At 43.9% G+C, this 19,181-nt stretch overlaps 1 protein-coding gene across 1 annotated transcript in view; it reads right to left on the bottom strand.

Annotated features, from left to right (window-relative positions):
- LOC145414620 (uncharacterized) overlaps positions 1 to 19,181 on the bottom strand; it is a 784,070-nt gene that overhangs the window by 706,103 nt on the left and 58,786 nt on the right. The window contains exon 3 of the mRNA XM_080284146.1: positions 937 to 1,177. Within this exon, the coding sequence (XP_080140272.1) occupies positions 937 to 1,177 (241 nt within the window). The remainder of the gene's footprint in view (positions 1 to 936; positions 1,178 to 19,181) is intronic.

Raw genomic sequence — 19,181 nt, forward strand, 5'->3', positions numbered from 1 at the left:
GAAATTCAATGCAAAGAAATGTAAAATATTGGAAATGGGTAAAAGTACCAAGAGGCCATCACTGAATTATTTGATGGGTAATGAACCAATCACAAAAGCTAGAGAAGAGAAAGATTTGGTAGTACTGGTCCAGGACAGTTTGTCACCTGAAAAACATATTACCAAGACAGTTAGAGAGCTGTAAAAACTCTTGACTAACATAAGAGCAGCTTTTCATTATATGGATGAGGAGATGATGAAAAAATTGACAGTGACCATGATCCACCCCAGGTTAGAATATGCAGTAGTAGTGTGGTCCCCACACAAAAAGAAAGATATAAACAAGATTGAGAGAATACAAAGAACAGCAACCAAAATGGTCCCCAGTCTGGCAGATCTGTTGTACAGAGAGAGCCTGGAAAAGCTGGATTTGCCATCCTTAAAGGAAAGGAGAAAGAGAGGCGACATGATTGCTGTGTTCAGGACCATGATGAGAGTAGATAAAACTGACAAAGAAGATCTGTTTGTACAGGATAAGAGGGTAACAATAGGACATGGAATGAAAATGAAGAAGCCAAGCTGCTTGAAGGATATCAAAAAATATAGTTTTCCTTATAGATGTACAGACCTGTGGAATAGCCTGGACAAAAAGATCGTCGAGTCAAAAAACTTACATGAGTTTAAAGCTAAATTTGTCTTACTGAGAAACTGAGACGGGACCCCACGAGCGTAGCTCATTTCCTGTATATCACAATTAGGTACAGGTAAATACTATTAGGCACACACACACACACACACACACAACCACTTTATATATAAGGAGTGCATTATTAGCAATATCTGTTGAAAGAAAAATATATATATATATCAACAAGGAGGCATGAAATATAAAACAAAAACCACAAACACAGAATTTACATCATTAGTAATAATTAACAAGATTCCCTAGTTCCCCACCTAGTGTAAGAGGCAGAACCCCTCGGTGGACTCCTCAGGAGCCGCTGTTCTGCTTCCCCAATCATGTCGGCGGTGCCGAAGCTGACCCCTGAGAGTCTGACTGCTCTGGTCGCACTGTTGCTGCTGCTGCTGCCACCCTCGCCGGACCTGGCCTCGCCCCCGGCCCACACCTCCTCTGGATCCTGCATCCCTGCACTGCTCGCCAAGGTCGTCTCTACAGTAGTGCTACCTTTTACGTCACCTGAACCAACAAGAATACGGATCACTGTCAAAATCGCTTCATCGGTAGGACAATAACAAAATACTGAACCAGAGTAATGGTTATCCTTATACAGTATTTCACTAAGCCTATTCCTTCCGAGTAACTAAAGCTCAAGCGGCTACCACAATAAAATACTATGAAGAGTGGCAAAACAGTCTGTGATTACTGAAATACTGCATAACTGTTCACTCTGGCACATGCTATAACAAAACACTTTATGATTATTAGCAGTCCTACAAAACTCTTGGTCGGTGGAAGCGCCCATAATCCATTCCTTCAGTGAAGTGATACTCTCTTCCAGGATAACTCTACACTGAGCGACAAGTCAAATGATTTCCTGTAAACCAGGAAATAATTTAATACACCAGGTGGTAACCTAATAACCAACCAATATGTGTTCCCTATGTGTAAACAAGTGGATTGGCAGAAGGTTAGTGCCCCTCCCCAGAAAACAACTACATAAAAAGAGAAATAAAATGTCTCGAGTCAGGACAGACCAACAGGTGATGACCAAGGACTGTACAAAGGACATGGTGCAGATTTCAATGTGGAATGTATGGGATGTGAATGATGAGAAGAAAAAGAGAGAGATTGTCCAGGTGTTTGAGGGTGCAAAAGTGGACATATATGGACTAACTGGTGAGGTGACAGTATGAGAGAGTGGGAGTGTGGATGCCATATAAGTGCGAAAGTAGGTGAGAATAAAGGGGCAAAACAGGGTGTATGTATTGTTGTGTGCAAGGGAGATGGAAGGAGAATATAAGAGAGCATAAATTAGTTGGTTCAAGGATTGTGTGGGTAAGATTGAAAGCTGGACTACAAATGTGGGCGAATGTGTGTGTATATGCACCAACGGAAAACCATGCAAGCAGACTGAAAGAAGAGTTATGGTAAAATGTGGAAGTGTGCATGGAAAAGTTTGAGAGGAATGAAAGAATATTTTTGACTAGAGATATGGATGGAAAAGTAGGGAATGTGAAGGTGGACGGAGTAGTTGGTGAGTGGGGTGTGCCAGCAGAAGTGGATGAAAATGGCAGTGCTCAAGTGGACGTTTGCATGGGGAGGGAGTTGATGATAGCCAATACCCTCTTTAGGTGCAAAATGATCCACAGGTATACATAGCAGATGTTGACGAGGCTGGGTGGTGAACTGAATAAAATGCAGGCAGTGACTGATCATAGGTGTGTGGATGAAAGAATGAGAATGTACGTAATGGATGCAGGAGCACACAGAGGTTGGGGAAGTCAACTTTCTGACCGCCACTTGGTGGTGAAAGTCAATGTACAAATGCGATAGATGAATACAAGGAAAGAAGGACAGAAGGAAGTGGTCCATACAAGGAGGGTAGAAATGTTGAAAGAGGACGCAAAAAAAAAAAGCCAGAATGTAAGAGAGAAGTGGAGGAGCGATTTGGTAAATATGATTTGGAGCAGATGGGGGAGGTGGACGGTGTATGCAAGATATTCACAGAAGAAATCTATGCAGCATGTAAGGTAGTGTTTGGAGTGAAAAGAAGACACAAGAGGGGTGCAAGGAACAGCATGGAGGAATGAAGAGGTGAGACAAGCTGTGGCACAAAAGAAGTGTGTGAATGGGAAACAGAGGCATGGAGGAAGTTGAGAGATGGGAGAAAAAGTTAAATGCAGGGAGGAACTGGGACGTGAAAAGAATAGTAGAAGAAAGCAAGAAGATAGTGGAGAAGGAATTTGGAAGGAATTTGAGCGTAAAGTGGAGGAAATGTCAGAAAACGTGTTGGAAGGAGGTAAAGAAAGTTAGAGAGGGTGATAAAGATGTTAATGGGGGAGTGAGAGAAAAAAAATAGGTAAACTGACAGTCAAGGAAGAAAAAGTGAACACATGGAGAGAACACTATAAGGAACTGAGAAACACAGATAATGAAAGTAATCCACATATAAGTGGCTGGGGAATGGCTGGGAGAAGGGAGGAAGGTGAGAAGAAAGGGAGAGCTTTGTAGGATGAAAGCGGTGGAAACAATGAAAGTCAAAATAGGGAAAGCCCCAGGTAATAATGGAATGTGTGGTGAAATACTTAAGCATGGAGGAGAGATAGCAGCAGAATGGATATGGAAGATGTGCAGATTGGCCTGGGAGGAAGGCAGAGTCCTGGAGGATTGGAAGTCAGGTATCCCTGTACAAAGGAAATGGGGAAATGGGGAAACAGAAGTGTGTGGTAATAGAAGCGGCATTTGTCTTCTTTGTGTAATAGGAAAAGAATATGATAGGATAATTATTGACAGAGTTAGGGAAATAACAGAAGAACTAGTTGGAGAAGAACAAGGAGGTTTTAGGAGAGGAGGAGGTTGTGCAGATCAGATATTCATCCTATGAACTTTAGTGCAAAAGTTTCTAGAGAAGGGAAAGAAGTTGCATGCAACCTTCATGATTTGGAAAAGCATACAACATACGTGTTCCCTACGTGACAGCAAGTGGGTTGGCGGAGGGTTAGTGCCCCTCCCCGGAAAACAACTAAAAATATGAACCAGAAGCCTCAGACCGGGACTGACCAAAAGATGACGAATAAGGACCAAACAAAGGACATGATACAGATGGCAACGTGCATGTAAGGGGTGCAAATGATGAGGTGAAAGAGAGAGAGATTGTCCAGGTGCTTGAGGGTGCAAACGTGGATGTATGTGGATTAACTGAAACTAAATGGTGAGGAAAGAGTGTGAGAGAATGAGAGTATGGATTGGGTATTTGTGCATGAGTAGGTGAGAATGAGAGGACAAAAGAAGGAGTGTGTACTGTTGTGAGTAAAAGATGGAAGGAGAATTTAAGAGAGTATGGATCACTTGGCTCAAGGATTGTGTGGGTAAGATTGAAAGTTGGACTACAAATGTGGGCGACTGTGTGCGTGTATGTGCCAACGCAAGATCATGCAAGCGGAGTGAGAGAAGAGTTCTGGACAAATGTGGAAGTGTGCATAGAAAAGTTTGAAAGGAATGAGTGTTTTTGATTGGTGATATGAATGGTAAAGTTGGGAATGTGAAGGTGGATGGAGTAGTTGGTGAGTGGGGTGTGCCAGCTGAGATGGTTGAGAAGGGTAGTGCTTTAGTGGACATTTGTGCCGGGAGGGGGTTGGTGATAGCCAATACCCTCTTTAGGCAAAAAATGATCCACAGGTATACATGGCGAGTGATGGGAAGAGTGGGTGGTCAACTGAATGAAAGGAAGGCAATGGTTAATTATGTGTGTGTGTGGATGAAAGGTTGCGAAGGTGTGTACTGGATGCAAGAGCATATAGAGGTTGGGGGAGTGGACTTTCTGACCACCAATCGGTGATGGTCAGAATCAAGGTCCAAGTAAAATGGAGAAATAGAAGAACGAAAGGACGGGAAGAAGGAGCTGATGTAAGGTGAGTGGAAAGGTTACATGAGGATGAGAAAAAGGCAGAATATAAGAGAGAAGTGGAGGAACGATTGGATAAATATGAATTGGAGAAGATGGGAGACGTGGAAGGTGTGTGCAAGATATTCACAGAAGAAATATGTGCAGCATGTGAGGTGGTGTGTGGGGTGAGGAGAAGACAAAAGGGGATGCAAGGAACAGCATGGTGAAATGAAGAGGTGTAACAGGCTGTGGCACAAAAGAAAGCATATAATCAATGAATGAGAAACAGGGGCATGGAAGAAGTTAAGAGATGGAAGAGAGAGTTATATATATGCAGAAAGGAAGAGAGAGGTGAAAAGATTAATAAAGAGTTAGAAGAGAGTGGATGACAAATTTGGAAGGAATTTGAGTGTAAAGTGGAGGGACTGTAAGAAAATGTTCTGGAAAGAGGTAAAGAGAGTTAGATGGGGTGGCAATGAAGTTAGTAGGGGAGTGAAAGATAAAAACGGTAGATTACTAGTGGAGAAGGAAGAAAGAGTGAGCAGATTGAGAGAACACTTTAAGGAATTGTTGAGCATAGAGAATGAAAGTAATGAGAGTATAAGTGGCTGGGAAATGGCTGGGAGAAGGAAAGAGGTAAGAAGACAGGAAGAAATCAGTAGGATGGAAGCTGTGGAAGCAATGAAAAAAGTCAAAATGGGGAAAGCCCAAAGACTTGATGGAGTGTGTGGTGAAAGGCTGAAGCATGAGGGAGAGATAGTAGTAGAATGGATGAGGAGGATGTGCAGGTTGGCCTGGGATGAAGGTAGAATCCTAGAGGATTGGAAGTCAGGTGTAATTATTCCCTTGTACAAAGGAAAAGGGGAAAAAGAAGTGTGTGGTAATCATAGGGGCATTTGTCTTCTTAGTGTAATAGGAAAAGTATATGGTAGGATACTTATTAACAGAGTTAGGGAAATAACAGAGGAATTAGTTGGAGAAGAACAGGGAGGTTTTCGGAAGGGAAGAGGTTATGTAGATCAGATTTTCATTCTTAGATTTTTAGTGGAAAAGTTTCTAGAGAAGGGAAAGAAGTTGTATGCAGCCTTCATGGATTTGGAGAAGGCATATGACAGGGTGGATAGACAAGGATTGTGGAAAGTATAAAGAATATATGGAGTAGACAAGAAGTTGTTGAATGCTGTGAAGAGCATGTATGAGGGTGCTAAGGCTGCAGTGAGTGTGGATAGTGAACTAAGTGAATTTTTCTATTTGAAGGTTGGGTTGAAACAGGGATGTGTCATGTCTCCATGGTTGTTCAATCTGTACATGGATGGGGTTATAAAAGAGATATAAGGTAAGGCAGTGGATGTTGGAGTAGCCCTAATGAGAGAGGGCAGTGTCTGGAAACTCCCTGTACTTCTTGTTTGCAGATGACACTGTGTTGTTAAGTGAAGACGAAGGGGAACTGCAAGGCTTAGTGAATGAGTTTGGGAGAGAGTATAAGAAACGGAATCTAAAGGTGAATGTAGGGAAGAGTAACGTTATGGTCTTCGAGAGAAGTGAAGTCAGTGAATGTACAGTGTGCTTGGATGAGGAGGAAATGGAAAATGTGAGTGCATTTAAGTACTCAGGTAGTGTGATGAGTAAGGATGGAAGTTGGAGAGTGAAGTGCTTGAAAGGGTACAACAAGGGATAAAAGTTGCTGGTTCCTTGAAAGCAGTGATAAGAAACAGGGAAGTGAGCATGGAAATGAAAAAGTTACTACATGAAACTATTGTGATACCAACTCTAACTTATGGAAGTGAAGCTTGGACCTCATTGGAGGGACACAAGTCAAGAGTAAGAGCAGTGGAAATGAGTTATTTGAAAGGAGCCTGTGGAGTCACATGCAGAGACAGGCTGACAAGTGAGGATGTGAAGGAGCGTTGTGGTGTGGATGTGGATGTGATAGGAAGTGTTAGGAGAAACACACTGAGGTGGTTTGGCCATGTGCAGAGGATGGAGAGTGAGAGACTGATGAGGAGAGTATATGTGAGTGAGGTGGAGAGGGAGAGAGACAGAGGGTGAGGCCAAGGATGAGATGGAGGGATGGAGTGGAGAGGTATATGAGAGAGGGGGTGTGAGCTGGGAGCAGGGCAGTGAAATGGCAGGGGACAGGATGATGTGGAGGCGATTTGTTTGTGGCTACCCCGTATGGGATTAAAGCGTCTGGCAATAGACAGATTGATAGATAGATATGACAGAGGGGACAGACAAGGAATCGTTGTTTTCATCGTTTTCGTTTTTGAAGGCTCCAACATGCTTGCATGCGTCAGCCTTGGTCACCTAATGGCAGCTCTCCATGCTGCTCGATCTCTGACAGCTTCCCAGTTTAGTCCCTTGACCCTGAGGTCATACTCAATGACCTCGTCCCAGTTCTTTTTCGGTCTACTTCCCTCTACCCTATACCCAACATTAACACTTCTTATTTCTGCACCCAATTATCATCCCCCAACCTCTCCACATGCCCAAACCATCTCGGTCAACCTTTCCTCATCACAACATCAATAAACTCCAGTCCCATCCTACAGCTACCACAAATTGACTTAGGACCTCCCCCCACAAGGTATTAAAAAACACACAAATGATAGTATATCACAATGTTTGTTCATGAAATGCCATTCATTAATATAAAATCTTGTTTCCTTTGTTTTTCAGGACCAGTTGGATGCATTCTGGAATGGAATCAGTTAGATCTCTAAAGTAATCTAAGGACATTTCTTTGCACCAAACATTTGTCAATTCAGTCTTGAGGTTGTCCAGACTGGGTGCCTTCTTCTCTGCCATGATTTTCTTCATCTTTGCCCAGTAGTTTTCTATCAGATTTCGATCCGGACTGAAGCCATTTTGTCACCTTTCTTGACTTGTGACATGGAGCTGAATCGTGCATGAAAAAGTCGCAACCATGAATAGCAAAAAAGTTTAACAAATGATCTTTCTGAACTTGAATGAACCAGCCACCATTCATCATTAAGTTCTTACGAAAAAAGTAGAGGCCGCCCCTTCCCATTTCACCTGAGAAACACCCCCATACCATTACTGACTGTGGGTGCTTAACAGTCAGCAACGTGTACGCAGGGTCACATCGACTACGGGAGGCAGGGCGACGAACCTTGGCAGAACACACCTGAAACACTTGAAATGTGCTTTCATCGGAAAACATAACTTTTCTCCACTCATCCGATGTCCAGTGTGAATACTCCTTGGCAAACTGAATGTGCTGCTTCTTCATGCGGTCAGTGAGAAGCGGTTTCTTGGCTGCAGTGCGGCTTGGCTAACCCAGCTCCTTCTGCAAGTGGCTTTGGATAGTTCAAAATGAGATGTCTTGTAACAGTTGGGGATGCATTCTCTTCAATCCTGCTGCTGTCAGTCGAGGATTCTTGATTACTTTCCCTCTTCAGAAGCATATCTGTACCTCTGGAAGGCGTCCTCTTCTTTCTACCGCCATGTTTGTGCTCTGGTATGACATCAGGTCGCAGGCCGTGCGCTGCAGCAAGAATCTTCATGACAGTCGACTTTGCGCGTCCAGTACGTTCACAAATTGTGTTCATAGGGACATTATCCTGCCTCCATGCAATGATACGGACCCTCTCATCCCTCGAGTAGTACTTTCCAGGCATGATAACTTGACTGTAGGAAAATAACAGGGGCAAACAGTAATGCATATGAAAAAAGAGGGAGGTGCAAGCTTGGAGTGACGGGAACATATATTCCCACTCTTGCTTCTGGGTAAGCACTGACATATTGAATGTTTCATCACCTCCCACCAACACCAGAGGAGTTGCCAGATACTTCTTGTCCAAAACATTCACTTGGTAGAGGTGGAAACACAAAGCAAAGACAGACAACTCTCCCATAGCAATTCTGTGTGCAGGTCTTAAGTCAATTTGCTGTGATTGTACCTCTCAACTCTTCCATTGTAAACCTAGCCCCCCCAGGCCTTGCACTCAAGGATGCACTGCACATCCACCTAATCATTGCCATTTCTGTACATTTGAGCCTGTGAATAACCTCTTCCTTTACTGCCCAGGTCTCACTTCCATACAGCATTACACCTCAAACACATGCCACATACAAAAATCCCATAGCACAGAAGGAGAGCCCTCTCAATGTCAGGAGAGGCAACAGCTCCCTGAACTTCTTCCAACCACTCCTCACTCTAGCCACAGAGCTAGCTCCTGCCCCATCTCCAGCATGTCTTCCAAATAACAAAACTCTTCCACAAACTCAAGGGACTCACCAGCAACTTCAATCCTTTTATGCCTGACAATATCCACAAGCTCTCCCCGACAAGCAGCACACATGAAATCAGAATTATCTTGCAGTCTACCTCCAATACCACAACATTTCTTTTGCACCCACTTATCACAAATACTGCACAAGAAGGAATTACTTCCCATGCCCTTGTCACAAATCGCACATGGCCACTCTCCCTCTACTTTAACAGTACTGCACCAGCCTTAGATACCATCACTTTTTTTTTATCTGCATTTACACCATAAGCCCTTGTGCCCCATGCCATCTCTCCACTTTCTAAATCTTTCCTGCGCCTCCCTTTCATTCTCTGCAATCAACACCAAATCATCAGCATACAACATCTCCCACATGAGTTCATTTCTGAAGTCACATGACAGGGCTTCAAGCAACATGATAAACAACAAGGGGAAGGAAGCATGGTACTATCATTACTACCCCTAAACCCAACAAAGACCCCACGTCACCTTCCTCACACCACCCCGTCACGCTCCTCTGCACCCCCTCCATAGTCACTGAATGACTGGTATTACAATTAATAACACCTCACATCCCCTAAGCCCCATCACAACATGGTCTTTTAGGCTGCTACACTCCACAAACAATCTTCCTACAGACCTGACACAAAGAGTTTATGATGGCATCAATTAAGCTAGGCCTACACATGGAACACTCCTAGTCGCACTAGACATTAGCAAAGCTTTTGATGTCATCCCCCACCACAACCACACAAACAAAATAGTCAACAAAAACATGCACAATAACACAAAATGATGGCTGACAAACTATTTAGTAGGCAGATGTGCACATGTAATATTTGCCGATCAGTCATCGAACATTAGAACCTACACAAACAGCGTTCCCCAAGGATCTCTTTTGTCCCCTACACTCTTTAACCTATACATGCACGACATACCCACACCCCAAACACCACAAATACACACAGCTTCCTATGCAGACAACATAACACTTACATGTATTCATCAAAACGCAAACACAGCTGCACACATCCTCCAATGTTACCTCAATACACTCCATGAATGGTTCACCACAAACAGACTTGCAATAGCCCCAGTCAAATCTACAGTGACTCTTCTCACAAACTGGACACCTCACCATAAACAACACTCCCTTATCATACACACGCACACCCAAAATTCTTGGTGTAACATACAATACATCAATGTCACTTAAACAACACATCACAACCATTAAAAACAAATTAACACCAAAAAGACTCAATGCCCTAAGGTCAGTTACCCAAACAACATTTGGACATAACAGAGAAACCACCACCACAGTATACAAATACTGTAATATATATGTTCAGTGATAAATTATGCAAGCCCTGATTGGGCTTCTAACCTCACTAAAACACACTACAACACTCAACAGACCATACAGAACAAGGCCCTAAAAATAAAAACTGGCTGCACAGCTACTACATCTACAGACCACCTACACCAAGAAACCAAAGTCCTCAGAGTCAAGGATCTCCTAGGCATGAGAGGCACACATATTCTTGCCACAGCCTCCACAAACTCACACCATCCACTACACTACAAGGCAGTACATCCACACACACCAAGGAATATTCAAAACAACACCCAGCCTCAAACTAGCTTCCAGAGGCATATCCATGCTCAAATCACAAGCTGCTCCATTCAGTCACTCAAAGACAACACACAGCTGCATGCACGGCCTCCTGATATCCACCCTTCTGAATCCTACTTCCCTCATGAGGACAGGGTCCACCTGGCCAGGCTGGGATGTGGGCATCATCCAGCCATTTTGAGTTATCAGAAGAGGCTGGATGACTGTCACTGATGCCTGTCCAGGATGCAACACAGCACCCCATACTATTAAGCACATTATGGAAGACTGCACTGCACCTGTGCCAGCAACTAAACATACACTCCCTGAAAGCTCTGTGGGAAAGCCCGGTCTCAGTCGTGGCCCTCCTTAGGGACTCAGCGCTGTTTGGCCAGATTGCCTAGGAAACAACTACTAGTACTACTACTACAAGGGGCTCAAGACTGACCCCTGATGCACACCAACATTCACGGAAAACTCATCACTCAAATCTCTATTCACCCTTACCTTATTTTTTTATATTTATTTATTTATTATGTGTCCGACTCTGGGCATAGGCTTCACGGCTTACTCCCAAGGTCCAGCAGTCCTACATACAATACGCTTCTACCCGCAACCACTTCGACACTAACACCCACCATCCATTTTGAATACATGCTAGGGCTGTCTCATAGAAGACTGGCATACTGGTATTAGCAGGGATATTTTTACAACATGTCAGTAGGTCTTCTGGTAGATCGGTAGAGTCTGCTTTTACGAAGCTCAAATCCACAAACCGTTCCATGCCCCATTGGAGATTTGAACCCGGGTCCATTAGGACTGCAGGCCACCTCTCTGCTGAATGAGCCCAAATACATGGCCATAACAACCCTAACCAGCCACTCCTCAATCCCAAATTTTCTCATTGCCCACTTCACCACCTCTCCAGTGACTCTGTCAAAGGCCTTCTCCAAATCAACAAAAACAAAGTACAGTTCCCTTTTCTTTCAGACATATTCCTCCCGAAGCTGTTGAACAATGAATATGGCATCAGTGGTTCCTTTGCCTGGCATAAACCCAAACTACATCTTGTCAATATTCACTCTTTCTCTAATCATAACTTCTAGAACTCTCTCCATTACCTTCAGACTACACACACATCCAAAGCCACTACGACACTACAATTACACTTACAAGCACTTCTCACCCTACATACAATCTCTACTAGACAGCCTAAGCCACTTGGTAGAGATACATTGGCTGTATCATCCCTACTTCAGTCGGGATAGGCTGGTCTTGCAGTGGACACTCAAAAGGCTGATGAGATGAGATGAGATGTATATAAATAAATATATGTACTGTGTATATATATCTACATCTACCTATCTATCTATCTATATATACATATATATAAGTGACTGCAGAGGAGGTACCAGCTAAGGAGGAAGTGAAAGAGTCTACTACCAAGGTCACAGTATCCCAAGCCAGCGACAGTGTTGACACACTTTTGGATTTCCTCATCAACAGCAATCATGAGGACCTCCAAGTGTTCTACCCCCACCTGAGGCAAATGAGAACCAGAAATAGGAAGATCCAGAGGGAGATGTAAGTCCTAAAACAGACCAAGATTGACAACTTCTTCAAGCCACCACTACCACATAAACAAAAAGAAAAGACCATCAGTTGCACATCAGACATTTCCTTGCCATCCACCTCCAGCCTCCCTTCAACTGAATCTGATGTCCCTGTGTCTGCAACCTGTGCCTGCAACCCACACCGTTGCCAACACCATCCCTGATGCTCCCCAACCCCTCTATCACTCCAGTACCACCTCTAGTGCTGATGGAAGGTGATTCTGACAGTGACTAAACCACCTCCAGGCCTGACACAGGTTTGGGGGGGACCAGTATGGCTACCTGTGCCAAGCATATTTCTGCAAAGAGTGCAGAACCCCTACTTTTGGAGGTAAGCCTTACTGTATTTTACTATCCCTCTTTACTATACTACAGTACTGTATTTGGTACACAACTATCCTCAACTTATACTTTATGTGTGCATATTTTATTACTAAGTCATTACTGTATGTATCACTGTTAACATGTATACAATAATCCGTTTAAGTGGGGGTATTAATTATGGACCCAGACTGCTGTGTGTAGCACTGAGAGTTAGCACACTTGCTAGGTTTGGGTGTGCATTGTCAGGAGCTCAGCCTGACTGCTGGCTCCAGGGATTGAGTGGAAAGTTTCGCAAAATACCAGAAAAATTTGCTTTACATATAGCCTTGGTTACGGAACTTGATTTTGCAGAAAATTCAAGAAAACGGAATACATGTTGGCTGAATTAGTTTGTTAAATCGAGCATCTGTCCCTTCTCCCCTTGGAACTGAGATACGAGTACATGTGTGTGAATGAGTATACTGGGAGTGTGTCATCCTGTCTCGGCTACCCCCCCCTTTATGGGGGAAAGCAGCCTATATATATATATATATATATATACAGTTTATATATATATATATATATATATATATATATATATATATATATATATATATATACAGATTATATATATATATATATATATATATATACAGTTTATATATATATATAAATATATATATATATATAGTAATCCCCGTACTATCTGGACGCCCACTTTCCAGACATCCCCACTTACCGGACATTATCATCCTGGGATCCAATATTCCCAAAATGGTCCGAAAACCGCAAAAAATAAAAAAAAAAAAATGACTTTTTCTCGCTCGTAATTTGAACTTGGCGCGCTCGGCACGGGACAGCTTTCTTTTGGTGTGTCATTCCTCCAACGTCCGCTAGAGCGCCCCTGCATCCTCCTCACTTACTGCCCATCTCCACTAGACCACACGGGAATTTAGTGTTGTGCAGTGAAAGAAAAAGTGTGCATATTGTTAAGAAAAAGTGTGCATATTGTTAAGAAATTAGAATTTTGAGTGAAAAGAGACTGATTTAATAGACTTTCAATGTAACTAAAATTAACTAGAGCATTTTATATATACGTATATATATATATATACAGTAGACCCTCCAATATCCAATGTAATAGACCCAACAGCATGTCCAGATAGTGATCCCGTCCGGATATTGGGCCCCAGCCTTCTGGACTTGTACTTATGGACCTTAACTCAGAAAAACACCTATACAACTCCCTCTGGACATACATAGCACCTATTTAAGACCCAAATCACACCAATAAGGGGCATAAAAGACTGAAATAAATGCAAAAGAACCATAAAATGAGGTTTTTGAGGTAGATTTATACAATATTAAACATTCTGGGTACTTACAACAAGTCCCTGGCTCCTAACTGGTAGTTATGGACCCTAACCTAGCCTAACTCAGAAAAACACCTCCCTACTGCACATGCATAGCACCTAATACACTTCACACCAATAAGGGACATAAAAGAGTGAAATGAGGTGTTAGAGGTCTATCTATCTATCTATCTATTGCCAGATGCCTCAATCCTGTTTGGGGTGGCCACAAACAAATCGCCTCCAAGTCGCCCTGTCCCCCGCCATTTCACTGCCCTGCTCCCAACTCACACCCCCCTCTCTCATATACCTCTCCACCCCATCCTTCCATCTCATCCTCGGCCTCCTCCTCCCTCTTCCCCCCTCCACCTCACTCACATACACTCTCTTCGTCAGTCTTTCACCCTCCGTCCTCTCCACATGGCCAAACCACCTCAGTGTGTTCTTCATAACGCTTCCTATCACATCCACATCCACACCACAATGCTCCATTATATCCTCATTTGTCAGCCTGTCTCTCCAGGTGACTCCACAGGCTCCTCTTAAATAACTCATTTCCACTGCTTTCTCTTGACTTGTGTCCTTCCAACAACGTCCAAGCTTCACTTCCATACATTAGAGTTGGTATCACAATACTGTCATGTAGTAACTTTTTCACTTCCATGCTCACTTCCCTGTTTCTTATCACTGCTTTCAAAGAACCAGCAACCTTTCTTCCCTGCTGTACCCTTTCAAGCACTTCACCCTCCAAATCTCCATCCTTACTCATCACACTACCCAAGTACTTAAACGTACTCACATTTTCCAATTCCTCACCATCCAACCTCACTGGACATTCACTGACTTCACCTCTCTCAAAGACCATCACTTTATTCTTCCCTACATTCACCTTTAGATTCCGTTTCTTACACACTCTCCCAAACTCATCCACCAAGCTTTGCAGCTCCCCTTCTTCTCCACTCAACAACACAGTATCATCTGCAAACAACAATACAGGGAGTTTCCAAACACTATCCTCTCTCACCAGGGCCACTCCAACATCCACTACCCTACCTTGTACCTCTTTTATTACCCCATCCATGTACAGATTGAACAACCATGGAGACATGACACATCCCTGTTTCAACCCAACTTTCAAAGAGAAAAATTCACTTAGTTCACCATCCACACGCACTGCAGCCTTCGCACCATCATACATACTCTTCACAGCATTCAACAACTTCCCATCTACTCCATATATTCTTAACACTTTCCACAATCCTTGTCTATCCACCCTGCCACATGCTTTCTCCAAATCCATGAAAGCCACATACAACTTCTTTCCCTTCTCTAGAAACTTTTCCACTAAAGATCTAAGAATGAATATCTGATCTACACAACCTCTTCCCTTCCTAAAGCCTCCCTGTTCTTCTCCAACTAATTTCTCTGTTCTTTCTCTAATTCTGTCAATAAGTATCCTACCATACACTTTTCCTATTATACTAAAAAGACATATGCCCCTATGATTACCACACACTTCTTTTTCCCCTCTTCCTTTGTACAAGGGAATAATTATACCTGACTTCCAATCCTCCGGGACTCTACCTTCCTCCCAGGCCAATCTGCACATCTGTTAGTGGTAAGTATGGAAAAAACAGTACAGTACAACATGAAACATTCTGGGTACTTACAGCAAGTCCCTGGCCATCTCGATGAATAATCCGCCTCCTCTCAGACTCTGACAGTAAGAAGGAGCTCCTGAAGCACCTGCAGTACACTGTTCATGAAGTCTTGCACAGAACTTTTTCATTTGCACTCAGAATTCCATTCTCTTAACACTGCGCACTCTTGTCTTACTTGCACTCCATTGTACCTTAATGAAATAAGTGTTGCACTCTGCACTTTAACCCGTCACGTCCCGAACACTTTTGCACCTCCGACACCCCTCAGTCCCGAGCATTTTTTATTTTTTTTATTTTTTATTTTTTGGCTAAAACCTCCGCTTTTGGTGAGAAACATCGAAAATTCATAGAGAAATCGCTCACCTGAGGTTTAAAATACTCGATACAGGTAGGAGTACCTCCTTACCTTACAGGGTTTTCTATCAGGCTGGCTGCAAAAAAAAACGAGTTCTATGGGAGGATAACTATTCCACACCACTCATAAACAGTATTTATTTATTTATTTGGTACAAATTTATATGTAGTACGAGAGTATATTGGTTTTCAAACAGTAATATAGGCGTTAGAAGCATTGTTTCACTCACTAACTCATCACCAATCCTGACCTTCTTTTGCCACATTACCTGATCATCATTTCTGACTGTTTCTTCCTCTAATGCTATGAAAACTTCGTCCTCCACATTGTCATCGATTGGGGAATCACTCTGGCCCTGAATGTCTTTATTGGCCAGGTCACTGGTAACAGGTGAATTGCCGAGACAATGGGGGGGGAAGGTTATGCGTTGTAAGGCATTGTCCCTGCTTGGCATCTTGTAGAGGAATAGAGGAAGGTGTCCCGTGTATTCGTACGAAAAATCACGCGCGAAAATTGAAAATTGTGCAAATTAGGGATCTTGCAATTGCACGATGTACCAGTACGTCGACGGGACTGGCAAATGCAAGATGTTGCAACGTACCCATACGTCGACAGGACGTCTCAGGTTAAGTCTTTCCACTCTTAAAACCATTTTCTAAACAAAACACACTCAAGTTAATTTGCGTTACAGTTACAGTCCATTAAATTTTTGTCTTTTCACTCACAACTCTAAATCCTTAACACAATGCACTGTTTTTTTCACTGCACAACACTATAAATTCCCGTGTGGTCTAGTGGAGAAGTTCTTGGCATCTAATCACTGTCAGAGTCTGAGAGTAGCATATGCAGGTGACCTAGGGGTGCGTTACTGGGTCGTGGTGATGAAGTACCCACTGCAGACGACTCTGAAGAGAGGCGCAAATTCACGTCGAGTGGTGACTCCACCGTGCCTGATGTGCTGGACACAGCGGGGGTCACGGGCCTGAAAAAGCTGTCAATCGTTGATTGACGCAAGGAATGACGATTTTGATGATTAATGATGCACTGCCTGAAAGTGCGCACTTCCTCCACAAGTCCCAAGGGCCCCATCTCCCTGTCGCAGTCCGGGTGCTCCAGAACGAACTCTAGGTGTTCCTGGAGTGCGCTCAGCTTGGGGATGGCTGGAGTAGTGTCACGCTGAGAGGAGTCCGCATCATTGTCGCCGTCCTCGTCGGAATCTTCAAGCTGGGTACTGACACCTGCAACTGAAGATGCGATCTCGATATCAGACATGGTCTGATACCCAGGATTGCCCTCGTCATCATCCAACCACTCACGCACTTCGTCTACATCAACATCGTTGCCATGCGCATGTAGACGTGCATGGAAGTCATCCACATCAAAACCTAGGAAATCGTGCTCCACATCCGTTCCGAGAAGCAGACGAGACCAACCATTTTCTAGAGTCTTGACAGGGATTTCCTTCCATGCACTGGCCCAGTTGTAGATGGCAGACTTGATGTTGTAGCAGCAAATGTTTTCCAAAGTCTGCTTGCCTCGCATGTCCCGTCCCTCCCTGCGCTCATTCTTGTCCTCGAAGACAACCATCACCTCGTCCAGAAACTTCCGCCGGTATAGCCTCTTCGTTGCCATGATCACTCCTTGGTCCATTGGTTGGATGAGAGCAGCAGTATTAGGTGGCAGAAACATGCACCTAATGTGCCCATTCTCAGCCACCAACTCCTTGTCGCACGGGTGGGCAGGTGCATTGTCGAGGAGAAGGAGGGCCTTTACCTGGTCGCGCGGGATTCCCAGCTTCTCCGTCTGGTAATGGATGACCTCCTTAACGAAATGGTGGTGGAACCAGTCTTTGAAGATCTGGGCTGTGAACCATGACTTCAAGGAATGGTACCAGACGACAAGAAGGACATCCATCACCCCACGAAGACACCGAGGCTGCTTTGCATGGCCAACAATAACGGACTTGAGCCAGTGCATGCCGTTAGCATTGGTACAACACAAAGCAGATATCCGTTGCTTGCAGAGCTTGCGGCCAGGTACACGCTTCTCCGTCTCCTCGGCTAGAGTGTTTGTAGGCAAAGAGCGACAGAATAAGCCAGTTTCGTCAGGGTTGTAGACTTGACCGAGAGTTAGGTCCTCCCTGTCGATCAAGCCCTTCACCTTGTGCCGAAACTTGTCAACTCCATCCTCATTGGCGTCCAAAGCTTCGCCATGAGACTTACGGTTGGTAAGGTCATGTCATAGCTTGAACGCGAAGAGCCAATCTTCGGATGCCTTGAAGTCTAGGGCGTTGTGAAGCCTTGCAAACTTCTCAGCACCAGCCTTCAGCTCTGTGCCATGCACCATCACATCAACAGCATGTTGCTGTCGATACCAAATCAACATAGGGCGGTCGACTTCTGCATACTTGGGATTATACATCAACTTCCCCTCCATGTTGCGTTTGCTTTTTGACAAGAAGTCAGCCGTGTACTGCATGAGTTCGTCATGGGATCTCTTGATATCAAACAAAGTACACCGGGCCAGGTTGAATTCACGGAGGATAGGTAAGGTAGACCATCCCGCATCCACCTTGTCCAATATTTCCCTCATCTTCTCCAGAGTCAAAACCACTCTCTTCCTCTTCTCAGGCGGCGTGGCCATTATCACACACACGAACGAGAGGCATGAGAGCAGTAGGAGAGCCTGCAGCAGATAAGGCACCACCACAAAAGCGAGCACGTGGGCAGCCATGACGACGAGCGTGCACACACAAGAGACGGGCGGTAAGTGGGGAAGATGCAGGGGCGCTCTAGCGGACGACAGCAGAACAACACACCAAAAATTAGCTCGCCCGCGCCAACTTCAAATTATGGGCGGGAACAGTCGGATTTTTTTTTAATTTTTTGCGTTTTTTGGCCCATTTTGGGAATATTGGATCCCGGGACAAAAATGTCCGGTTATTGGGGATGTCCGGAATATGGGCGTCCGGATACTGGAGGGATTACTTACATATACAGTATATATATATATATATATATATATATATATATATATATATATATATATATATATATATATATATATATATATATATATACACAGCCAGCTCTCACTTAATGTGCGATCTGAGTGCGCGAACCTCTCATGACATGAAAGGCATTTTTGGGGGCCAGGAAATTGTCAAAATGCAAAAATGACAGATATAACACAGGTTAAAACATCAGGCTATTCTTAAAAAAAACATACTACACGGCAACGATAGGGATTACATGGCCTGAGGCCACAAATTATGGTCTAAACAGACATTACACAAAAAAATTGGTCATAACGCAGTGGAAACAGACATAATGCGGACAGCAATAGTCATAGCGCGGGTTGCATCAACCAATGGCACATGTCTGTCACGTATCTGTGCGGGGTGTTGTCACAGTCAACTAAGCATTCCTACCCCACTTGAGCCTACCCTCTTCCCGCACTCTGGCTCCACATGTGCTGAGGGT

The sequence above is a fragment of the Coenobita brevimanus genome, chromosome 100 (assembly GCF_032717465.1).
Source record: "Coenobita brevimanus isolate Jiangsu-jjx chromosome 100, ASM3271746v2, whole genome shotgun sequence".
NCBI classification, from domain to species: Eukaryota; Metazoa; Arthropoda; class Malacostraca; order Decapoda; family Coenobitidae; genus Coenobita; species Coenobita brevimanus.